The following is a 26,208-nucleotide window of genomic DNA, read 5'->3' as shown; positions in this document are numbered from 1 at the left end:
ATGTATATAGAATTGAACAATATTAAAATTAGGTTTTCTTGTTATGTTATGGGTTCCAGAAATTATTGAAATTATTAACTATTAATATATATATATATTTTGCACTTGCACATCACTCTAGTTTTAATAATATAAAATGGTATCTTTGCCCAAGCATCTATAAAATACAAAATCATGAAAAAGCTTTTAAAAAGAATGCCATTGCAATTAAAAACATATCATATATGATCAGAAGCAAACAAGTGATGAATGTTATTGAATCCTTGGAAACAATTAAGGTACATGACTGTTCATGTAAATGTAGTGTGTGTCGTTTTTAAACACTGTAACAAGTACATCATCCATCCATCCTTTCTTATTTATACTTGCTTTGCAGATCAAATTAGGTGAGAGGTGGTATGTACCATAAATTGGTTTTCAGTCAAAAGGAGGGCACAAAGAAAAAAACATTCCCACTCAAACATATGGAAAATTTTAAGTCTTGAATGAACCTACCCTATTTGCTAGGGGAATGTAAACACATGGAAATAAACTCACACAGACACTGGGGTTCTGTATTCAAATCCAAGTCGGTCCACCTGTGTGAAGTTTACATGTTCTCCCCGGGCCTGTGTGAGTTTACTGCGGGTACTCCGGTTTCCTCCCACATTCCAAACACATGCATGGTAGGCTGATTGGACGTTTTAAATTGCCCCTTGGTTAGCTACCCAGAAGCTTCATACAGATCCCGATTATTTGATTCAGGTGTGTTTGTGGAGGGAGACATGGAAAACAGACTGGATAGGGGATCTCGTGGACGAAACTAGGCCACCCCTGGGCGTAACCCAAACTCTGACCGGAACTCTAACCCTAACTCTGACCCTAACTCTGACCCTAACTCTCACCCTAACTCTAACCCTAACTCGAAACCCTAACCCTAACCCTAACCCTAACCCTAACCCTAACCCTAACCCTAACCCTAACTCTAACCCTAACTCTAACCCTAACTCTAACCCTAACCCTAACCCTAACCCTAACCCTAACCCTAACCCTAACCCTAAATCTAATGGAAAATAGCATACACATTATATAATGTAAATATAATAGTTTTAAGCAGTCATGTATTCTCATTAATATTGGAATATTTGCTTGTGGATTAAAAACCACACAAATGATAAAGGTAAATAATTGTTCAATTTGGTGGATATAGTAACACAGAACATTTCTCATAATTTTGAAGGTTTATACATTTTTTAACGATTTGAGGAAGAATGTCCCTTACGGAGCACCGTTGTTACGTCACACCCAAACAGGAAACGTTGCTGTACAAATTGATTTCGTCTGACTCGATTTCAATCGCTAACCTTTCTTTCACAAGAAAATGTCTCAGGATACATGGTAAATTACAACTTATATTCTTTTTTCGTATTATTTGCAGTAAGATCATAATTTTACCAAATTTGCAGTTTTCCCGACTTGTCATTGCGTCGCGTTTTGTTTCCTTCCTAAGTGTGTGGTTGGCTTTTTAACTATTTCTGTTGATTGAAATAAAAATGGAGAAATCTAGGTTCATTTGACCTCTTTACAATTGACAATTTACGGCACAGTACACTGATACGTATTAGTGTAAAAACGCAGTTTTTTTAATATTCGGTACAATAAGGGAAGCAAGTTATGGGAAAAAAAACCGAAACCACTTATATGTCACATGATTGTGGCCTTGTGTGGAATGATTATTAATGCAAGGCATCACCAGACAATGATACTTATCAATGAAAGAAAGTCTGGATAATTCCAGATAAGAATAATTATTCATTCAGTTATTTTCTGAACAACTTACCCTCACCAGGGTCGTGAGGGGGTGCTGGAGCCAATCCCAGCTTAGTTTGGCCAGCCAATCGCAGGGCACAAGGAGAAGGACAACCATTTACACTCACATTTATACCTAGGAGCAATTTTGAGTCTCTAACTAGCCTACCCTGCATGCTTTTGGAATGTGGGAGGAAACCGGAGCACCCGGAGAGAACCCACAGAACCTGCAAGGTCCACACAGTGAGGAGAACCCACCTGGGATCAAACCCTCGACCCCAGAACTGTGAGGGCGATGCACTAACCCAGGGGTGGGCAAACTATTCCGCAAAAGCCCACAGTGTGTAAGGGTTTTCGTTACAACTCCTTAAGAGGACACATTTTCACCAATCAGTGGATTGCAGTGAGGTGCTTTTTGTTTTAGAAGAAAGCACATTGGTTGAACTCATTGTTGTATCGATTGGAACAGAAACCTGTACCCACAGCGGCCTAGCAGCCAAGTGGTTAGTCAGGGCTGGGCCGCTGTGGGTAACCAATAATAATTATATAAATATAAAAATAAATATCAAAAAATATATACATGTAATAATTAAAAAATAATTCCAGACCAAGTTAGCCATTGGTAATCAATCTGCTGTTTAAAAAATGTTTGAGGTCCATTACGAACTTATTTATTCTTTTCCTTGTCTAGGTTACAGAATTACGATGCCACTTGTCGTCTGGCACAAGAAATTGCTGAAAATATCCATGAACGAAACAAACAGCAAAGAACAGGGGGAAATCCAGCTAAGGTAATGGAGTGTTTACGTCGTCAGTTACGGTGCTCTTTTGGGCCATTTCTCGTTTGTCATTGCCTTTCCCCTTTGTTTGCAGATCAACATGACACTAAGGGCATCACTTCAGAAACTCAAACAAAATATTCCCCAACTTAAAGAGAGTTTGCTGAGGGCTTCTTCGTCAAAGCGCATGTATCCTTTTCTCAAACAGAAGTCATGAGACTGCGTTTATAGTTTGTAATGAAATGGGTTGTGCAATAGAGGGCAGTATATTGCTTTGAAAAGGGGTTTAGTATTCTTTTTAAGGTTTGATTAAGGAAGTGTTCATAAATCTTTTCTCTGAGGGCCATTTTTAGAAAAATCAAAGAATGTAAGGGCCAATTTTGATAGCCTTCCACTTTAATTTGTCAAAAAGACTATTGGAATCAAGTAAAAATAGTTTTAAAGATGTATTTGTATTTTTAAGTATTAATTCAATTGCTCGCCCAATCTAGGGTGTAGTCTGTCCTTCGCTCGCAGTCAACTGGGATTGGCTCCAGCACCCCTCGCGACCCTTGCGATCATGCACGGTACGGATGATTAAGTAATTAAAATGAATGAGATGCAAAGACATTTTCCAATGGGGTGGAATTGCAAGTGGCAGGTTAGTCATTGTACGTATGCACGTAAACACATGACTTAAAATTATATTATGCACACTCAGAAAACTCAAATACCTCAATGATGAACGAGGGTTGGAGGCACACGAATCAGGAACACACCGCCAGCCGGATCTAATCAGCCATGGTCTCTGAAAAAGAAGAAAAAGTGCACGGAAAAGGGGCTTTTGGTCTTATGGTCGCGCTCAAAGAATGTAATCCATGCAATAAATGCGTGCTAATGGCAGTTCTTTACAAAAATGAATGTAAAATACCTTAAAATACACCACACTTAGAGTAAAAATAGTGAAACAACAACGAATGCTCCCTTAATGTGACATAATAAGAATGCAATCAGAAGCGGACAGGCGGCAGAATCTCATTGACGACCTGCTGACCAGAGAAAAGCAGCTCAATGCCACTTTTAAAGGCGATATCCCGGAACCAGCGCCATCCAGGTACAATGCAGAGTTTTGCAACTGCATATATATATTTCTAAACTTCTTTTTACCCATTACGAACAATTGCTTTCACACAGGCCTTTTCTAGATTTCATTAGTTTTGAGTGTTCATCAGTCATCCCGTTGTAGTACAATATACAAAGTATGTATATATATATATATATATATATATATATATATATATATATATATATATATATATATATATATATATATATATATATATATATATATATATATATGTATATGTATATGTACAAAGACAATAAAGCTTTCAATTCAACTAGATCAGTCCAATAAATTTAAATCTAGGCTGTGACCCACTTATGTGGTGGAGTGACCATATCCTTCTGGCTATATTGGTGTATGTGTTTTTTTTATTTTTTATCCAGCTTCCTCCCACAATATGAAAACATGCCCGTGTCCATTTAAGACTTTAAAATTTAGAGTCTAAATTGTCTATAGTTAATGTGAGTGTAAATAGGGCTATCATAATCTTTTCTCGTTATCTTCTGTCTCTATAATTGAAACACAGAAAACCAGCCTTTGAAGCTGCTGAGGTGCTTGGAAGCCACCAATCTAAAAAAGAAAAGAAAAAAAAGAAAACTTAGTTTGGGTTTCCCAATTAAAAATAATGAATCCACAATTCTCCTGACTTTGTCCTTGACTTGGGGTCAAAGGCTCTGAGCTTTGCTTTGATGATGTTTTCACTGGTCACTAACTTTCTGCAAGTTTCTGCCCTTTGTGTGAACTCTGGTTTGACTGTGTGCGAAGAAAGCCGTTCCTTTGTTTTTAACAGGAGATGTGCTTGCATTGTAGTGCAAATCATTTTTTTTCACCCATATAGTGAGCGACACACTCAAAATATTAGAATTTTAGTCCTCAAACATTTGAGCTTCTTTTTATAATTATATACGCCAGGTCTGGAGTGGTTTCATGCTTTTTACAGCATAAATTGAAATCAAAATATCTCAAGGTTGAATTTTGACACTAAGCTACCTGACATACCTGTCAACCTCTGCCGATAACTGCCCTTATAAATGATTATGATTCTCCTTACAAACCCCCAAAAAACCTTACAAACACCGTACGACTCGTACGGTGTTTGTAAGGTTTTTTTGGGGTTTGTAAGGGGAATCATAATCATTTATAAGGGCAGTTATCGGCAGAGGTTGACACTAAGCTACCATAGTAGTGATTGCCAAGAACTTCTTTTTAAAGACCACACAGCCATCTAATTACTTTAAATTGTTTTTTTTCAAATGACGCTCATTAATTTCCTCTAATCATGTGATTATGTGTGCTGCAGTTTTTGCTGTTAGATACCATTTTTAATGAGAAACAAGAGGGATTAAGTTGATGCCAGAACCTATTCTCACTGTGTGGTCCCACAGAGGGTCAGAGGATCACTACACTTGGCTAGTTTGAAACTTATTTCTCTTGGAAAAGGGCGCTCAGCAAATGGGGGTGAACTTGCCGAGGTGTCTTTCATCTATCCTTGAGACAGTACAACTGAAGCGTCTCCATTTCAGACAGAGCAAAAGGAGGATGTGGCGCCTACATTTGAAGGCTGACTTCACCTCTTGGCCCATTGCAGCCACCTTTCCTCAATTATTCACTAACCTTTCCTTTGTTTTTTCGAATGCGTTCGAAATAATCATAATTGGTTTAGTCTTTGCTGTCCAAGTCACTCAGTCAGGTGGTGGGTGCTTAGGTCTTTGTGGCGGCAGTCGCTTCCTCCAAAAGATGTGCCTGACTGGCTTCAGAGCTCCTAACTGTTTGGCTAATTGGATCTTCACACACTGGGCACTTGCACGGTTGAAGTGGCGGTTGTATGCATAGTCTCATAGTAATCAAACATGTCAGAAAGATTAGACTCAATACCTCACCAACTCTGTTTTACTGACCGAATTAGAAGCAGCTTGAAATAATCATTGCTTTACAAAATAAGATAAATGTCATGTGTGGCCTGTAACCAATTTCTATACGAAAAATTGTAATACCGTAAGTTTTCTCATAATATTTTGTTACCCTCGGTTAGCTTGCGTGTGGTTCGTGGTCTTCAGCTGGCGACTTAATCTGAGCAGTGAGAGTTCCATTTAACCTCACAGTGTAACCTGTCACCATAAGACTTCCAGTGAGAGCTTTATGTAATCAGCAGAGGAATCGCTTTAAAACTGCAATTCTTTCTGGGATGTCGCTTTGTTGCACAGTCCTGCAACAGATTACCGTGCGCTCAAATTCTAAGAGAACCTACTTGCTATGTTTCCATACAAATGATTAAATTAATGGCATCTTAGGTAGGTCAAAATAGGTGTGTGACTCAGTTGAAGTTTCTCATTCGAGTGCAATTGCTTTTCTAAGTCAAAGTACTTTGCAAATTAAACAATTTCGAAGTGGTGACGATATGCTGCAATTAGAATGAAGAGTTTAAATTTAAACATGTCAATATCCTAATTTGATCAAGTCAGCCAAATTCTATTCAGTGTTGTGGAACTAAGTACAACACAATACATTAGTTTTTATATCATTATTTTTCCCATATGATATAATGATATACATTAGTTTTTATATCATTATTTTTCCCAGTAAAGCAGAGGTCTCCAAGTACAGTAGATGAGTCATCTTGCTGTCGATTGGGGCGCTGTGTCTAGTACAACAGTGACCACTGATGAAATTGCCACTAATGTTTGCATTTTCAAACCAAGTAGCCATCAACCATTTAAACAATTTATTTGCTGGTCTCTAAAGGTCCAAGTTAATGGCAGGAGGATCGGGAGCAAACGAGGGAGTCTCAGCCAACCCGTGGCTCATTAATGAAACAGATGAAACCAGCGGGTTGACTTTTGGAGAGATAAAACAACAGCAGCAACGAATCATTGAAGGTAAACTAAGATACCAAAATCATTTTTTTCTGCTATTATGTAATCCAACAATTACCAGGTTTCCCACATGACTTGAATAAAATTGACATGTCACTCACACAAATACTTTACTAGATTTTACTGACATCACGCACATATGGAACCACTCTTGTCACTGTAACACAAGTATAGTACAAGGGAATTTCCAGTAAGAGATGGTGAAACGTGCAGTTAACTTTGCGCGAAGAAGCAATTAATAGATGAATGAGTATGACACACAAAAAGAATTTGATTTAATGTATACTGGCCATCTGTATATGCGTGTGTATGTCTGTGCCAATACATGAAAGGTGGCCATTACTGCCCACATCTAGAAGATATGCTGTAAGACAGCGTCTGTTTTCTCCCTTTTACCAAATGGCTTGGGCATGACTTGAACACCAAAATGTCAATGCACGAGAAATCTTCGTGTGACACTTCATTTCAATGCCTTTCTTATGGCTCTGGTTTGTTTCACTTTGGGATCATAGATTCCTTTTTATGACACTGAAATTCAAGCTGTTAAGAGTTTCACAGTGCTCTGAGGGGTTTATGGCAGACCTGGGTAATGGTTAGTGCCTGAAACCATAATCATTTTAAAAAAGGGAAAAAAACTCTGTGATAGACATTGTGTTAAACTTGGTGATCTGTGGAGGTCCAAGGTATTTCTATTCTTCTCAGCTGTCATTGTTTTCCACCCCACCACGGACTGCTGTAATATCTTAAGTGAGGCTAAATGACTCACATGTGGCATGCTTTGTTTGTCGTTTCAGTCCAGGACGAAGGACTTGATGCACTAGCAGCAGTCATTAGCCGTCAGAAGATTATGGGGCAGGAGATTGGCAATGAACTGGATGAACAGAATGGTAAAGTTGAACAATCACACCATGAGATTTCTGAACAAATGTTCTACAGTAGCGCTGTGGTCCTGTTTTCTCATAGATTGGACACTCCTTATTGAGTTCTAAAATTGGCTTCTGTTTCAAATGGACCATGAAATGGTTTTCTAAATGCATCGCCTTTTTGTCCAGGTCATTAAGTTGACAATTGAACAATTAGTTTCTTTATTTATGGTTCTCTGAGGAATCGTGTCTTGCAGGATAATCAATTACTCAATCATTAAGAATTAAGTCATAGTGTGGAATGGATTGTTAATTTATTGCATCTTGAAGAAAAATGCAATACTTGGCTGCAACCTGGGATACAACTTCATGACATTTGGAATGGAAGCACGAGTTCAGAACATTCTGAGGTGCTGCCATTTGATGGTGTAAATTAAAACCAATTACCTGACATTTTTATTATTTCAATCCATACCAAAGCCAAAGCCCCGTTTTTTCATTGCTTGTAAGTTGCAGTGTACGTTTTTGATCAGCTTCCTCTAACTTTCTTGCACGCATTTACGTATCATCTCTCTGAGTAGCTTCCACCGAGTAAGGTGAACACATCAAAGTATCTTGTAATATCTAATTTTTCACACAGCGACTAAATACAGTAATTTAATGACTTAAGCAGGGAAACTATCAACTATCCCCTCTGCTGGGAAAGAACGGCAGATGTTTGGCACATTTTTCATGACAATGATGGGTCGCATGAGGGGAGAGAAATGAGCCAACTTTTCTCTTGCCTTTTCTTTGCTTTCACTAATTTGAATTTGCATATTTCTCCTCTCATTTTATCAGCTCGATGTCAGTGTTTCTTATTATGTGAAAGTTACCAGTTGGAGATCTCATTTTATACCTACTGCATTGCAACAATGCCCAAAAGCAAATTATTTTATCCGGCTAAACAATGGCCTGTCATTCTCCACATTGCTCTTAAATATCCATTTTTATTTTGTGTCTGCCATTATTTCTTTAACCTATTTTATCCCATATTTTCCTCAAACATTTAAAGTGGCTTCCAATGACCTTTTGTCTGTGGTGTGTACTTTCCAATTCTCAATGATCTACCTTTTGTGAGAAATTAGTAGGAATACTTGACATCCGTATCATTTGCAATGTTACCGTTTTGCTGTATTATTTTAACTTGGATTGTCATATAATGACTTAAGCAGGGAAACTATCAACTATATTGAACCAATATTTCACCCTAATGAAATATTGCTGCTGCAACGCCACCATTCCCACCACCCGTATGTTTTCCACGGCACTTCTTCCCTTGCCCACCTACACAACATACGTGACAGGACGTTTGGTCGCCGGGCTTTTGGTCGCCGGACGTTTGGTCGCGGATGTTTGGTCGCGAACGTTTGGTCGCCCGGTCCCAAACAACCGGCGACCAAAAGTCCGGCGACAAAACAAGGTAAAACAACACGGTCTACGCATCAATAAAAGCCAACAATGGCCCTGAGCAGTTTCACTGAGCGGACGTGAGTGTATAAGCGTTCATATGTACATGAGTTGTCCCCTTAGGAAGGGACGTCAGTCAGGGTCTTAACAAATTCTCCAACAAAACACAATAGAAGTACGGGAAATTTGGAGCTTTTCTTTAGACTAATAATTAATAGGGCATTAAGTATGACTAAATAATAATTCACAGTTTGTATTTAGGGAATTTGAGCAACAATTTTAAATGGTAATTATCAATAACCTTCTGGGTGACCAAACGTCCGGCGACCAAAAGTCTGGCGACCAAACGTCCGGCGACCAAACGTCCGGCGACCAAACGTCCGGCGACCAAAAGTCCGGCGACCAAACGGCCGAGTACCCACAACATACTAGTTTGAACTCACCTGATATAAGAACATCCATATTGTCTATTTATAATTGAAGGGCTACATCCATCTGGAATTGTTGTTTTTTTGCTGATTGATTTTAACATTTTTGCGTTAGCGCCCCTTCACTTTCTAATAAATGTCAGAAAGGGCTTGGCCAAATTCCATCTTAAAATAAAATGTATTCAAGCATAAGAACACCAGAAATGACTCCCAAATCCATCTTGATAGTTGTTAGAATCAGCTTTCCCCCCCACTTATAGTTCCTACCTGATCACTGGACAGAACGAGCAGTGTTTTTCTATAAATAGATTAAGCTCTTTGTAGTCTTCTGCTGAAGTTTAGCCCATGACCCAAAGTGCAGTGAAGGTTGTAGTCATTTCCTTTCCCAGAATATTTTTCCTACACCGGTGTCAACAGGGAAGGGAACCTTTTGTAAAAGGTCAAGATATGAACCTAGAGCCCCAAAGAGCAGGGGTGGGCAAACCAGTCTTCAATCGGTTAAATTGTGGCCTTAACTATTTATATTTGTAAACTTCAGCTGAGCAGATTTTTTACATTTCCTCAGCAAATTTGTGAGAAAATAGTGTAGTTGATATTTCAAACTAAACTGGATTACATTTACATATCTGCCTCCATTTCTCAAAGTTCAAGATTTGGTACGGTACATTGCAGCACAGTAGTTGGTGATGCCAATATCAAAAACAAAACCAACATATATAATCAATTCTCAGAGTGTAGATAGTTTGAAAATATAAAGGGAAAATATGTATCAGTTTGTCACGCACAATTAACACAAGAAGCTCAATTAATCAACAGTCCCGTTGTGGATTAATAACCGTTGAACGATAAATTGACAGTATTATACACAAACATGTTTTGTGCAGGTTTGCAAAAACAAAAAAAACAGTGTCAGTTTTTAAAATAGAACAACACGACTAAATTTACCCTATTATACTCTGATTATTACCTAATAATTAGGGCCCAAGATTCTTTTTACATTAGATGAGCGTATTTTGTTCATAACATACAACAGGAATCAATAGTTGCAATTTTTTCGTTTGTCTTTTAAAACCACCCAGTTAACAAACAAAACACATTAATTATGATGGCAATTGAAGCACACTAATGATGGTACTCGACACAAAGCCTCTGTGGTAAAGAGTTGAAGATTGATTTACTTTGTTTAAGTGACAAGGCTGACTGTAGTGAGCTGTGTTTTTCAGACACTGTGACAATGCTGAGAACAGCATTGTGGTGTTCAAAGTGCTGTCATTAGTGCAATGCCAAAGTTGCAACGGGCAAAAAAACAAAGCTCGTCTTGTGTGGCTCTTGGATTGGCTGACTGTGTGACTTCATGATTTATAGTAGACATTATATGTGTGAGGGGATGATGTTGGACATCCCCAATGTAATTTTTTGGACTCTTTTCTCATAAGGCGAAGGCAATTATAAAATTCTGCAGTGCCCCCTTAAATTATTATTTCTTTGCTGGTGGTTGCAATACTATCTGGAGGATTACAACGGCTCAAGTTTCTTTTATTTGTTTTTTTAAATACGTCAACTGCAATGGACAGACTGGGATTTTTAGAATACTATTGCCTGCCTTGTTGCAACAATGAACCCAGATATTAATATTGTACTAGTTAGTAATAAGAGTAAAAATGAAATGTTATTTATTCACCAGGCTCTGCGTTCTAACCAGACAACAATCAATCATGAGTCAGGTTGTCCTTAATTAGCTGTCTATCAATACCAGCATTCATCTCTGTCTGAGAACCGTCAGGGTCGGAGAGTTCTAACAATGGATGACGTGGGCTATTTGTGCTCAAGGGCTGAGCAAGGAAATTAACATTTTCGACTCTAAAGAACAACATCTGAAAACATTTCATCAATCAACCCTTCTCTTTCTCTTTAGTAGACACCAATAGAACCCCCAATCACCCATCAATTGCTTAGTGTTTATTTACGTGATTTTTTTGACATTCTGAAATGCAGCCTGTTGGCATTTTAAATACAGGTCATGAGCGATTTTGAGGATAAAAAGACGTTATCATGGAAAAAAATCCTTATAGTCACGTATTTGCTTAGTGACTTATGTGAATGTGTATATATATATACCGGATATATAAATAATCCTGTCTGAATGTTTCCGTATGTGGCTTGCTGACTGAGTGGCTCAGTTCCAAAAATCCTTTTACATCAAAAACTTACACCTTATTTGAAAAGTCTATCATTTTGTGAAGGTGATTTTTTTTCTTTTCGGTAGTCATATAAATGATTGATGATTTAAATGTGTTTCGAGACCATATACCGTGCCCATCATAACTGACTACATTCCAACTGATATTTCAGAAAACTTCAAGAAACAATATCTTGAAAATTAAACCACACTGAAAAAGTAAGGTGAATAACAAGATACAGAGAGATTGCGTGTAATTTGTTCGTGACACACGCTGCAGCACAACAAGTGGAAATTCTGAGAAGCTCTTCCTGTGATGTAGTCATGAGCCATCTCAGACACTAGATCGGCAATCGGTATATATGTGATACTACATGAAGGGTTGTGACTCCCCCATTTCAAAATATTGTCCATGACAGTCAAAAATTCTCCACAACACGACTGTCATGCTAGAATTTGTCTGAAATTGCGTACCGTATTTTCACGACTATAAGGCGCACTGCATTATAAGGCGCACCCTCAATGAATGACACATTTTAATTTTTTTCCATATGTAAAGCACACTGGATTATAAGGCGCCCTGTCTATTTTGGAGAAAATTTAAGACTTTTAAGTGTGCCTTATTGGGTAGTCTGCATCAGACATTAGCCCGCTCAGTGCTGGTAATTACATCAAATTAAAAGTTCTAAGACACTTGTTAAAGAGATCCCACAACTGAAAATGAGCCGCATATCTGGATGCCAAAAATTAGCTGGATGACGCCAATAACAATGCCTGCAATGAAGTCGATATTAAAATCACCTAATCCATCTGGAAAGCATATGTTTTTGTTATTGTGTTTAGTTGGCAGTGATGGTATGACATTTAAATCTCAACCAAACCGCATAGCTCAGTGAAGACAAATTTGTGTATCTGACTGGTGCATAACCATTTACATTCTATGTAGCCATACTAAATCCACAGAAAGCTGATATACGGTATGATGAAGAAAAAAAAGTCAGTTCCGTCCTGTGCAGCTCATCTGCAAGACGGAATCACATCCAGATGTCTGCCAAGATTTGTGTGGGTGAGGCAGTTTCCTGCGCACTCCCTCCTCCATCCATCTTAAATAGCCACCATGCCTGACATTCAAAAGCTTTTTCCCAAACTATCAAATTGGCACTGAAAAAAAAATCTTAATTGCTGAACAATTTAATGTTCTTTCCCACCGCTGTATATACTCAAAAGCAACTTTGGGAGAAACACGGTGAGTGTTCCCTGATTGTGTTTCACTCTAAACATGGATTTAAATAATCTTTCTTGAATATTGTTTCAGTGGTCAATATGGACCGTTTATGGGCTTTACTAGAATGCTAATACTGAGACGACAGATAATGATCTTAGATTCATGAATACGTTTTACTCCTTTATTATTGTCTTCCTCCTTTCCTTATATCATGGGTGTCCAACCCAAGGGCTGCAGTGGGTGCATTTCCACCAATCTGGTGTCTTAAAAGTGTAGTCAGTTGATTGCAGTCAAGTGATACTTTGTTTCAGAAGAACTTTATTGGTCCTACTGTCCATGCTGAATCAGTGGGAACAAAAACCTGCACCCACTTTGACCCTTTGTGGAATAGTTTGGGCATCTGAGAAAAAAGGAAGACATATATGTCGTAGGCATATGTGCACTGCTTATTTGTAAGTGCAGTTGACCTCAGAAATACCTTCCAGTTATATAAATGCCAGAATCTGGATTAGAAGAAATGGGGGGAAAATAAAAAGGTGACTTAAACTTTGTACAATTGGTTTTAGTTCAGCCTGTTCTGGTCAAGTCATTTATTAAAAGCTTTCATTCGTTTCTTCCCGCCTCTGTGAAGAGATTGATTTTCCATTTTGATGTGGTCAGGGAACGGTTTTATGAGACCTTCTGACTTATATTACCTCTTCATTGTGATTCCAGGTCGCCTAGAAATCAAGTAACAATATTTCTGTGCAAGAGATATACACAAGTTTATAACTTTGCCATTGACTGTTGCTATTTGCGTGAAAATGTCCTCGCAAAGGAGCCAAATGTTGATCTCTTGAATTTGAGACACCAAGAGAATCACTCCAGCAGGCTAAAGATTGTCACGCAAATGTGAAAACAATTCAATCATCAAATAACTAACCCTTACACTGGGAATTTGAGGATGCCTTCCAGTAGAGGCGTGCCACAATCTGTACACTGATTTACTCTAGGGTCAAAATGACACAGTTGCGCCAGTCAACTTAAGTGCTGTGAAACATATAAACTAACCAATTAAAGAAGCTTTAAGACATCATATCCTGCAATGTTACTGAACGACCTGCAGTCTACCCTGTTGTGGCTCCCAGACATATTGATCGTTACCGCTACCTAACTGGCGCAGGAGTTATCTTTATTGGCAAAATACACTAAAAGATAAATCAAACTAACAAAGTAGTGTATTTAAACTTTGCTCCCGGTTTTAAAATAATAATAATTATAGACTTTAACTTGTTAAAGGATGTCTAGTCTCATATTTAGTAATTGTTCTGTTTTTAAAGTATCCTACTTAGACACTTTACATAGACATAACATGCAGGAATCATTGTCCCACCGTAGGGGTGGGTACTTAACCGATACAAATCAGCAAGCCTTTAAAGTGGCACTTCTTTGTTCCCTCTGACACTGCAGCAAAACTTAAATCACGCCACACACACTTTACAATATGTCTCGTCACCTTTTAAAGTTGGCAAATGTGGGTGATGCTTTCAGTCACTATCAGATAACGTTGCATGTGAAAACTGATATGCTATACAAACAAGTCAGCATCAACGTTACTATATGTAGCCTAACTTTGAATTTTACATTAGTTTCGTCTTCAGAAATCTGTGGAAGTCAACCACCAAAAATACATGCTACCTAATTACCTAACCAGCAGTTTTCTTTGTACTTTTGTAATGTGAAAATTATGTGTATTGTGTTATGCAATCAAGGGCATGTGTTTTCCAGATTCAGTTTACTGATTTGTCTTTGAGTGGGCACTGACATTCTGAGAAACACAATATTTGTCATCCTGGTTTGACAGCTTTTTGGAATAAATCGTGGGACAATTCAGGTTGGTGATTCCAGTAGAACCGAATGAAAATCCTGTAGGCAGGAGAATATATTAAATACAGCATCAGTATGGAAACAGTTTCTTCGGAAATTCTCCAATAGTTTCTGATGAACAGCTCTTTGTTGCCGTTTTTAAATTAAACCTCATTAAAAGTTATTTAATGTTTTTAATGCGGCCTTTAGTTTTGTTTTTGACAAAAGATTGTCTTGGTTTTAGCTCCCGATGCAGGTTGGTGGTCTCATTCCATCAGGTTTTATGCAATTTTCTAAGTGCCCTGCCCCTCCCGTAGCTGTCCACAACCAAATGTACAGGACTGTTTCCACTCTAGATGGGAAGTTGTTTCAGCCGTGCTGTTGGCTAAACATTTATACTGGCCCTTCGCGGGTTGAACACAATTATCTCCAAATACGTTGAGATTTGCGGCAATTAAATACACCTCATGTGCCACCTAGGAATTTTAAGTGCTTTCTACTTTTTCCTCTTTATTAAATTCATATTCCAGCTCAAATATGTGTCACTGTGTAAAACATGTTGGTTCTGGATTTTTCTCTTTATACGCACTGGGTCAAAATAATATGCATGACTTTAACATACATTGTCTCATATTAAGTATTTTTATATTTAGCTAGGTGTTTGTGTTTGTTTGCAATCACATTACTGGACTTTTACATATCTAAACTAAAAAAAATCTTTCTCATCAATCATTCATTTTTGTCATCTATTTAAAATGAAAATATGTGAGCGACTTGTTTTGACAATTGCTATCTATCTCCATCTCAGGAGATTAGCCGATAAACAACTTTTTTTTTCAATTCCACCTTAATACATCACCTCTTTGGTGTCGCCGCTAATGAAGTGTGCTGGTATTGATGAAGTGCAAAGGCAGCTGGTGTTGGTGCTAGTGCCAGTGACAGCGGTGGTCCACCCCAATCTGCACCACCCCTGCCACCCTCATGCTCATCATGCTTACATTGTTTTGTGGCATCTGGCTCGATGTGATGTGTGTGTAAGTCCCTGATTATCCTTGCTCTAACTTTGCTACCTTGTAATGTAGTCACACTCCTAAAATAAGGGCAGATCTTATAGATAATTTTTAGTCTGTTAAACATCTATGTTTGTTTTTTATACATTGTTTTTAAATCTAAGCCTCTTTACTGTTGGTAAACAACCTTGTTCAAAATTCAGATGAACTATATGCTGAGTAAAAACTTCACTGTACTTCACTTTAAATTGCACCTTTTTAAAAGTACAAACAGAACAGTCTATAAACAGAACAAAACAAACATTTTCCCCATGTCTTTGAGCTTTTCATTGACTAGAGGTTCATCTTTCACTAAGTCCATCCATCATTTGACTGTTTGTTATGTTGTCCATTATGTGTATTGGCAGATGTTGAGGTAAGTGTTCGGTAAAACTCTTCAAGGACATATAGCAGGTTTTAGTTTTAAACCAGTACATAATGTTAAATGTTAATGTTATGAATTCATATATAGCAACATGAAAGTCAGTATATTTGTAAAGCAAAATATTACATTTATATATAATAAGTTTTTAGATGATTCTGTAGTAGAAGTAATTCCTTTAGTAGGTCTAAAATGGTTCTGAACTAATATCGCCTTAGCAAAAAAAGAAAAAGGTTCATTGTTTCTGAGCTAACTACTCCTTCAGAGAAACACATTCAGTGATGCATTGAAAGACCTCCCCAAACCCGTTGGCTCAGTGAAGCTGTCAGTGTGGCAGGGGGTTGATGTCCAACAGTGAGACAAATCGCACCACTTGTCCAAGCACTTCACAAGGCCAGATGTTGGTGACAACATGAAACGGAGCAGCACATTTGCGCGCATATGGTTGGAAAGACATCAAATCTGGGGTACTAACTATATAGACATACTCCAAAGGGCTGAATTTAATTATGGCACACATCTATGCCATTTTCCTTCCTCAGCAGTGATCAATGTAAATGGATTTCCTGGTTTCATCTGTTCTGGTCAAGGGTTGAAATATCGTCTCAGGAGGCGGTGACTAGGGTTACAATTAAGGAATTTGTGCTTGGTATTAACTCTTTAATACACGTATGATGATTTCTGTTTTAATAATTTCACCCCCTAAAAGGGCACTTATTGCACACATATTCTACCATTAGCTGCCTTAGTCCAGTGCTTACCAACCTTTTTTGTGCTCTCAAGGCACACCAACATCTGTAAATCTTTTAATTTAAAACTATGTTGCCTATATTAACAACAGTCATTCTCATCAAAATTTTATCAGCAGGAATCACATAAACCTCCAGAATTATTCCAAAATCTAATTTTTTTACACTGACCTAATGTCACCAAAAGTTGATTTCTGCGGACTTCAGGTTCAAGTGATGCAAAAATAAGTAATGTCATGTTTTGAATCTCATAATTTTATGACTTTTCTCCAGATATTACGCTAAAAAAAATGCTGTGCTCACACAGACTTTACGTGGCCAAAATTTGATGCCCTAGAAACCAAACAACTTCCGGTTCATGTTAGAGAATAAATAAGCAACAAAATGAGTGTTTCACAATTTGAATCTTGTAATAGCTTAATCTATGATTTAATTTTCATCCTATTTTGATTTTAACCTTGTAATAGTTCAAATTTAATCTTGTTATATTCATATTAATTTTTCTTTGAATATTACATTGCAATTTCCCCACAGCACACCTGACCATTGCTCACGACACTGGTTGGGAAACACTGCCTTAGACATCCAATACATTTCCACTTACTTTAGTAGTATATATGAAAATCGAATAATAATTAATAAGAAGAAAAGGGAATTTAATTGAAAAAAATTACATCTAAATATTGTTTTCACTTAATTAAAGCAAAGTTCATGAGGCAAAATTGTCCTTATATGTTCCTTTTGTCTTCAGAAATCATCGATGATCTTACGCATCTTGTGGATAAGACTGATGGCCGCATTCACAATGAAACACGACGTGTGCAGCTGTTGGAAACAAAGTCAGCATCCTGTGGTAAGCTTGTATAATTTACTTTCTGAAACAAGTGTGTTATCTTCAAGAAAAGTGAATATTATGGCAATTACCTCCATTTTATATATGGTACTCTGAGAAGTGTATATAACTGTTATCTGAAGTCATAAAAAATATATATGAGTTGATTTATTTTGTTAGTAAGCATCTTCCCAACATTTACTGTCCTCAATAATTAAAAGTTAGGCCAAGTGCGTGCAATCATCTCAGTAACTTGTGAACATTTTTTGGTCTTAATCATTAGTTTGAACTTTTGATATGGCATAATTACAAACTGTAACTGAAAAACAATCACCAAATTTTATTCCACGACTAGATTGACTTAGGTATTTCACACACCATTTTACCTGGCCTCACAAGTGTTTACGACCCACCGATGCAGCCGCAATCCACATTTGGACACAGTACCTATAGGCCTGTCAGGCATATTACATCACTCGCAGTGCAGTTTGCCATAAAACAGTGCTCATGACTCTTGTGCCATCATCAGATTCAAAGTATATTTAGACTAATATATGAACCTTTGTACCGATGCAAGACTGTGCTGACCTCTGTTTGTCCGTTGAAATCAAAAGAGAGCAGACCCAATGAAGGTCTCTCCTCTTAAATTGTTGATTCTCGTGGTTATGTCCTCATGGTGCATGATTAGTGCGAGCTTGTTTGAGCTGCCACTCCACCCATCTCTTTCATCCCCACATTGACTTGTGTATGTGTAATACATTTCAATACTTTTACATCATAGAATTTCCGAGGGCGTGTTTATTCCCAAATGTTCTTGAACGCTTGCAATGAGTGACCTTGTGCATACATGTCTGTATTGTGTATATTGTTGTGTGCCTGGGTTTGTCCTTGAACAGAAAAATTCCCGTTTGCACTCATCAATATCATAATCCCCCCCCCCCCCCTTCTTGTCATTCCCTTGCTCGTCTGTGCAATTGTTTAGCACTTGTCTTTGTGTTAAGCAGCTAAAGAGTTGAAAGGATGACATGCCACAAATTGTTTGTAGGGCTTTCCCTCTTTCTCAATAGTATCGTGTTTAGAATTCCTTAGCTTTAAGTCTTTATTTTTGTTACTACCTCTCATTCAAAGCTGGCATTTTGTGTTATTTCTTAGCAGGCTTTGTTATATCAAGCCTTGACAACTGATGCCATACTCAAAATATATTTTGGTGGCTCCAATTTGTAATCGCTGCATTTCCCCCCCCCCCAAGTAATAAATAGGCCAACGTTGGGAATTTGTGAGTGTACCTACCAAGCAAAAATCTTACTACAGTGTTACAATATATACTTTTGGGGTACTGCCATGTTTTTGGGTTACGGTGGCCTTTTAGAATGTCATGCAATACAAGAAAAAAAGAATCTCATTTCAGATACTGAAACAAAACCATGATAAATCCTAGAACATAAGTAGAGTCGTACAATACTAAATGAAAAAAACCCACTGAATTTCATATTCTATTCAAATTCTGAGTTTGGCGTCTAAGTAGTAATAATAAAATAAAGGTGTAAACATCACATTATTTAAGTATGTATTTGCATTCAACTTGATTGAATCAATGTTTAACTAATAATGAATTGATCCATATTGAATGATTTGTTGCAACACAACAAAGTACTTAAAAACATAATTTGTTCCAGAAGTGGTTTCGTAATGTGGATTTTTTGTAAGTAGAGACATTTGGAATGCTGACAGGTGTTGAAACAATAATTTGTGACATACAGTGTGTATTGACAAAAGACAATTTGATGTCATTATAGTTATTAAGAACAAACATTGTTTGTTTTTGACTTGATTGCAGTTGTACAGTCAAGCAATTCTTCATTTAGTCATACCACCACTACAGACACCAATATAATTAATTCACGCAAGAATGGCTTCCAACTCACTTTTTCCGTATTTTCCCTTTGGGAAAGACAACGTATTAGGTTAGACATCGGTAATGAAGGATCCACAAGCCAAAGAATGAGAGAAATTTAAACCTAAAGTGAAAGGCTGGGAAAAGTAAAAGCCACATGCTTAATAACTAACACTGGACGTCTTGAATTCATGACAGGCATTTTCGACAGCGTTCAGCCCAGCTGAAGATTCAAATAGTTGAACCCTTCACTCAGTAATTCTAATGGGAATCTAAGAAAGAGGAGGCATCTGGTTGATGATTAGGCCCTTGGAGGACTTTTTATGAATAAACAGTTACTTGTCTATTTGCACACATATGACTTGAATAGAATGAATTACTCCCAGACCTTGCGCAGACCAGTTTGAAAAACAGCACCTCAGATTAAGCCACCAAATACCGATTTTAAGCAATTTTCAAGTATACATACATTTGAACTATGTAGTGTATTGAGCATAATTAATTGGCAGGCGCTATTTAGAAGAAAGCAACCCTGTAATTATTTCCTAACTTTTACTGCCTTTTAACCTTTGTTGGAATACGTCATTTGGAAGGGGAGAAATGTCTTTGGAACATAGGCTGAGGCAACACTGTTTACAATTGAATTCCACTTTTCTTTACTAAAGTCATCGTGCGACTGCAAGTACTGGTGATCTAAGTCTCTAATTTTCTTTTCCATTTTTCCCCAACTGGCCTAATAGTTGTATCCGCTTCCTATGATTATGCAGTTTATGATGTTTGTATTTATTTAAGTTAATCCTGCACTTTTTGGGGGGAAATTTTTGCTCACCTTGCTTTGTTTTGTAGTCGTTGACACGTCTTATAATATAAATAAATAAACAATACATGGTTTCTGTATATATATATATATATATATATATTTATTTATATATATATATATATATATTTATTTATATATATATATATATATATATATATATATATATATATATATATATATATATATATATTTATATATATATATATATATATTTATATTTTTGAAGTGCTGATAACATGCAAAGACTGAGAGCAATTTTGTACTGAACTGTTGAATTATTGGAATTACATTGTTTTTCACCTCTGCAGTCGGCAAGAGTTTTTGGGCAGGCCTAAATGCGGGATCTACTAATGTCAGTAAGAATCTGAGTTACTGGCCTTCCCCGCCCCTTCCACTATATAGGGACTAAGAACCGTTAGTGGTTATTTGGTGCAATTATAATGTCCCCATTCAGAACTTTACCATCATGCCATGGCTACAAATTACAAACAATGAGGTGGGTTCACAATTTCAAAATGATGTGGTCACTCTTGCGCAAGTATTTGTTCTGTACAGGGACGAACTGTATTCACTCCAATAATGCAATTTCCAGTTTGCGTGCCATTCACTTTCACGAATTACATTCACAATTTTAAAATTGCCTAAATTGCCAATTTATAGATTAGCCTTGATAATTGTACTGTCAGGAATAGTGTTATTTGCTCATTTTAAACCAAATCTGTCTCTATTATTAGGGGTCATCAATGTGTGCACAGGTCTTCTGAATTAATGTTCTTTCTTTTTTTTGCCCCGCAGGGATGATGGTGGTAATTGTGTTGCTGCTTATTGCAATCATTGTGGTAGCTGTTTGGTGAAGACTGCTACAAAGAGCACAATCTGGATGAGGGAATGATATGATTCAATGAAAGATGAAGACATTCTCTCCTTTAGGTTAATTTTTATTTATAATAGTTTCCACATTGTAAAAGGATAAGACCCCACCACACACACACACACACAAATATCATTGAATAAAATTTTCGAATGTGTAATAGTAGACTAAATGATTTTGCCCGATGTAGCACACCCACCAGGGATTGAACCCGCAAACGCAGACGTTTGAACTTGCTGAGGTCGAGGTTTTTTCCTGTATCATTTTTCTGTGTAATTCAGTGAATGACAGCTGTCCAGCCAATCATAGGGTATGATGCAATTACGCTACGCAGCCAATCACGACATTGGCAGTAGGAGTGAAGTGATGCTAATGCTAACTTTGCTAAAATATTGAATGTGATACGTCCACTCCCCAAACCTAAGTAAAAAAGAACTGTGGTTCTTTTAAGTTGGAATGGCTGTCGGAGTATGTGTAAATAGAAGTGGTGAAACTAGGTGAGATTTTTTTCTTTTTCTAGTGAGAAAGATCTGCTCTGCGAAACTAAAGTTGTAAGCGAGTTTTCCGATGGAAAAATATGGAATAAATGGAACACTCAACGACCTCAAACGACACATTCATCAGAAAAATCTTTTGAATGAAAGTGACAACTGAGAAGGACAGATGTGAAAAATAAGGTAACATTTAATTAAAAAATTATTAAGATGTTTTATTTGTGAAATTAATCATTTAATTTTATTATGACTGGATCATTTATGGGTAGTAGAAAAGCACCTGCTGATGGCAGGTGTGATACTGATGTGTGACCATAGCGAGGACTTCTGATCTTGCTCACAGTGGTCCTCAGTATGCTAAGGCTTAAAAAAGTCATTAATTATTATCCGCATTGGTATAATTTACCTCACAGGTGTCAGGACTGATCTTATAAGCAGTATTCAGCCTGAATTTAACTTGTTTTCTCCAGAATTATAAAGAAATTACATTTTGAGAACGTGGCACAACCGTTTTTCATGACAGTAATTTATTCTTGCTGTTGTCTTATCCTTAAATTATGTAGATCCTGACTTTATCAAACTTTTGTAATTTTCTGTACTGTTTTAACAGCAATATTGTAATGGTGGGAATCTTATCATTTGTTGACGGGTTTAATTTATACTAAAGAACTCTAGGAATATTATATTCCTTTGTATTACAAAATTGTATGGAATCTTCTTGCCTTTTAAAGCTATTCATAAATATTTGTAAATCCCATTTACTTTTACTAACACAACCTCTCCAAGCTGAATGTATTTCAAGACTTACCATTTTGACCAAATTTAAATTCTTATGACACACATAAAAATATTGATGTCTCATTCCTAAATGTCTCATTTTAATCAACAATTTAAAGCACACAAATGCCTACTATTTTCAGTGTAACAAGAGTTTATTTGAAAATATGCCTTTAGTTCTACCAGGTTGGTATGTTCAGTAGTTATAATGTCCTTCTTGCATAAATGATGGCTATCTACAATGACGACAAATAAGAAAATACACAAATAAAACCTTGAAAAAAAACGCAATTCACCAAATTGTGTCATTTAAATATAATCATATATAATAACCATAATATATTAGTACACATTGTAAAAACATTGCAAAAAAAGAAGAATTTTGTAAATATGACAAAAAACAAAATTTACAATTCATAATATGAACACAGAGGGACACTTGACAAGAAACTCTCAAAACCTAAGCTTTGTAAGTGACAATAATATGAAAGGTAATATTGTGTACTTTACTAACACAATAATTCTGTTAAATGGCATTATGTTTGGGGGGGTAAACAGTGAAAGAAATGTGTAAATAAATTGCTGAACAGTATTTTGTGTCTGCTGAACAGTATTTTGTGTCTTTGCTGAAGTGACAGTCAGTAAAATGTGGAACCATGAATCATTGCACAGAGTTCAATTGCTCTTCATTGAACACTAATTCCAAAATGCTGATCAGACATATATTTTTCTTCTTACTATTTTACCTTGCTCTACATTTTAATCATACTGTATATCTTTTTATTCTACAATATTTTTAATCTGGTACAATATATTGGACATTTGAATCAGATTGCTTCCAATGAAGGAGGGCTAGAACGGTACTATTTAAAACTACTATAGCACATATTAATTGTGTGAGCTCACTAGTTGATAAAATGCAAGGTTTTCTTGTATCTGGCAACAAATATATGATATTTTGGGACGTATATAAATATGTAATGGCTAAATCCAAACCAAAATGCAGTCAAATTAACAAATGTCCAATATCATATATATATATATATATATATATATATATAGCGTTTCCTATAATGTCTCTTTTGCATCATTGATACAATAAATTTAATTAATATATTGCAGTACTATTGCTTATGTAGATAGTAAATAATTAGTACCCAGAATTTTCTTAATCAAGTGAAAGAATGTTGCTTTCCTTGGTCCAGTACATCAATATTTTAAAAATAATAGTGTAAACAACACATTAAAAAAAATCTATTTTCTGCGTAACAATATGCATCGTACTTTGTGCCCAGTTCACCCCCTTCCAACAAGTGCCTAAAAGTTACCATTGACCACAAAATTTGACATAGCGTGCTACGTTGTCTAGACTGTAGGGTTTATAGCATTGATAAGACATTATATCCATCTCTTCTTACCCTGACAAAGGAAATGATAAAAACATAAAACAATGTTTGAATAAAGAAAATGCTTTTCATTTGACCCAAAGCAGAAACACGTAGTGTTTGGCATTGGAATCAAATAGTTAGTTTATCTAAAATCATTTTGCATATGTTCGTCATATTTTCATAATGAGAAATATTGTTCTCTCAGTTGTTGAAAAACTGTCCAAATATACAACTGAATACAGTAATTCGGGGCTTTTTGCACCAGTCAATAAAACAGAACGACAATATTCAGTATTATTATTTCATACTGGGTGTACAACAATAAAATATACTGGTGCAAATTGGGCGAATCCACAAGAAACTCATGTCAAAATTTTAGAACTGGTGAAACCAAATCTGCAGCTCCTTCAAACCAAAGTTCACTAGAGAAGAATTCCTAAATGATCCTCTTCATGCTACTAAACGAAAAAAGCAGCAATGTCAAAAGTCTTTTCTGGCTGTAGTATTCTGTCTCTCTTTTCCTTTCCTTAAAACTTTTATCTGCAATCCCTTTCCTACTGTGTCTTTTCCATCTATGGCTTATTGCACTTTCCTTTCTTCTCACGCTGTTGGAACTTCCGCAGCCTGCGTGCCCACGTATCCCTCCATTGGATAACCAGGCTACCTTTGTCAGCTACCACGCCGCCGCTCTGCCCAGGGGAGTCCTCATTGTTGCCCAGCAGAAGATACTTTTTGCCGGGTTTGATCTTGGGACACTTGCAGGCCACGTCTTTGGCACGTACCCATAGAAATTGATCCCCACGGCGGATGCGGCTTTCTCCTTGCTTGTAGACGGAAATGATGTTGACTGTGAATTTCCACCACTCTCCAGCCTTGTCTGCCTTTAGAATGTGCACTTGGACAGCTGCAGACATGAGATTAGTAATCATAACGTGTGAGTTGACAGTTTGCTGTGAGCTCTGCACAGTCTTGCACCTGTTGCCACACAGCTTTTTATTACGTACCATAGTTATTACAATTTCGCAAAGTATCTCCACCTGCTGTAATTGCACCCCTCTTTTGGGCCACCATAGTTACTCTATCGAGACGTCGCCCCAAGTGGCGAGTAGCATCTTTTTTTGTGACGCAGCATGTAGCCTGGGGCTCCTGCTGATCCTTTCAAAACAAAACCCTAACTCACTTTCTATCCTGTGGAGTGTGCGAATTGTAAGCGGGGATCTAGTTCTGTTGTGTTTCTGCATATCCTCTGACCGCTTTGACAAGAGCCTTTTTTGGGGCTCAATGTTAACAGCAACCCCCCACCTCGGTAATAGCTGCACAGACCAAAGAGCTTGCGTCATACTATGTGTAGTATTAAATCCTACTGAATCTTTTATACGCTCCACATTTGCAGCAATAATATCGTGGCACCTCTGAATGTAAAAGGCAACCCTTTTGGAGATTCTGGATTTAAAAGAAATAGCACAAAGGAAATTAAGTGGTACTTTGAGATAAACTAAGAGTATTTTTTTTACGATTTACTACTTCAGTTTGTCAACGTATTTTAAGCTAAGTTTTTAAATCAACTGAGTTGTGTTCACTGCCACCCTAATCGGTCGAATGACGGCTTCTACTCAATTCATGTCATGTCACTCATATTTCTCTTAACCATGATCCCTAAATTGTACTCCGCATTACATGTGCACCCAGGCTTCCTGGTCCAAATGGAGCACTTCAATTATACTTGGATCCTAATTTTTTACCCCTCGGAACCAGCAGTGTGCCGTGATGATTGATGAATGATGAATGCTGATCTGAATGATAAGGCTATTGTTACAGCATGGTGGGGCATCCTTGGGGCAGTGAATGTCTTTAAAATAACTCCCCAAAACACGCGAATCCCTGTGGAACAAACTGTCAGACGCCCTGTCTGTCAAGATGCAGAGGTATGTTGCGGGATGGTTGTTTGAGCACTTCAATCGACGAAAAAAGGGGGAGAGGTCATATGTCTTATCCACACCTTGAATGGCGTGGCAGGCCAATGCTCGCAAGAATGCGGAGCGAAGCGCATCAGAATTTGAGGGGTGGAGGCAGGGACCCTTAATAAGGATCTCTCATGGGGCAAACCCCAGTGTCTGTCACACTGACTCGGCTTTTGACTTATTTTATCCTTTTTCCTCGAAACATCTTTCTGTTTTTTTCTGCTGCCTTCTTCATCCTGGTAGATGTAATGTTTAATCTTTACACGCCGCGTAAGCCCTCGGTGAATTATCTCCTCTAAACTGCAACATGTGGAGCTGAGAAGGATGGGTTGGGAAATGTCTCGAGGCTATAGGATTTACTGCAAACAGGGACCCAGCACGTGCAAAGGGAATGATCTGGAAGGGTTCAGGAGGTGGAGCAGTACGACAATTTTTCATTGCTTGCGTTCAAAACTGA

General features: G+C 37.3%; 3 protein-coding genes across 4 annotated transcripts in view; 2 read left to right on the top strand and 1 right to left on the bottom strand.

The window, feature by feature from the left end:
• The first annotated feature begins 1,251 nt into the window (after positions 1-1,251).
• stx8 (syntaxin 8) lies at positions 1,252-22,994 on the top strand. 2 transcript variants are annotated; one of them, XR_013301016.1, is made up of 9 exons: positions 1,252-1,377; positions 2,480-2,579; positions 2,662-2,756; positions 3,550-3,660; positions 6,415-6,548; positions 7,340-7,432; positions 17,466-17,567; positions 21,056-21,190; positions 21,652-22,994. XR_013301016.1 is itself a non-coding variant. In XM_077605178.1 (8 exons), the coding sequence occupies exons 1-8, from the start codon at positions 1,361-1,363 to the stop codon at positions 21,112-21,114; spliced, it is 711 nt and encodes a 236-aa protein (XP_077461304.1). In that variant the 5' UTR covers positions 1,252-1,360; the 3' UTR covers positions 21,115-22,994. The 2 variants fall into 2 exon arrangements, 1 of the variants encoding a protein (XP_077461304.1); XM_077605178.1 differs by having other exon boundaries at positions 21,056-22,994.
• Positions 21,664-26,208, top strand: part of pik3r5 (phosphoinositide-3-kinase, regulatory subunit 5) — a 60,333-nt gene continuing 55,788 nt past the window's right edge. The window contains exon 1 of the mRNA XM_077605176.1: positions 21,664-21,808. The gene's annotated coding sequence lies outside the window, so the exon portion shown is untranslated. The remainder of the gene's footprint in view (positions 21,809-26,208) is intronic.
• The window catches only part of ntn1a (netrin 1a), a 40,875-nt gene continuing 37,211 nt past the window's right edge, over positions 22,545-26,208 (bottom strand). The window contains exon 6 of the mRNA XM_077605177.1: positions 22,545-24,694. Within this exon, the coding sequence (XP_077461303.1) occupies positions 24,363-24,694 (332 nt within the window). The 3' untranslated portion in view covers positions 22,545-24,362. The remainder of the gene's footprint in view (positions 24,695-26,208) is intronic.

Source organism: Stigmatopora argus, chromosome 7 (assembly GCF_051989625.1).
Source record: "Stigmatopora argus isolate UIUO_Sarg chromosome 7, RoL_Sarg_1.0, whole genome shotgun sequence".
Classification (NCBI taxonomy): Eukaryota; Metazoa; Chordata; class Actinopteri; order Syngnathiformes; family Syngnathidae; genus Stigmatopora; species Stigmatopora argus.
The sequence above is the reverse complement of the archived record's forward strand: the minus strand, read 5'-3'. Positions and strand labels throughout refer to the sequence as shown.

Bases quoted from the DNA above. Each gene is read 5' to 3' on its own strand.
- stx8 (XM_077605178.1), top strand. The intron at 2,580-2,661 runs GTAATGGAGTGT...CTTTGTTTGCAG, and splicing joins CAGGGGGAAATCCAGCTAAG to ATCAACATGACACTAAGGGC. The intron at 17,568-21,055 runs GTAAGCTTGTAT...TTTGCCCCGCAG, and splicing joins AACAAAGTCAGCATCCTGTG to GGATGATGGTGGTAATTGTG.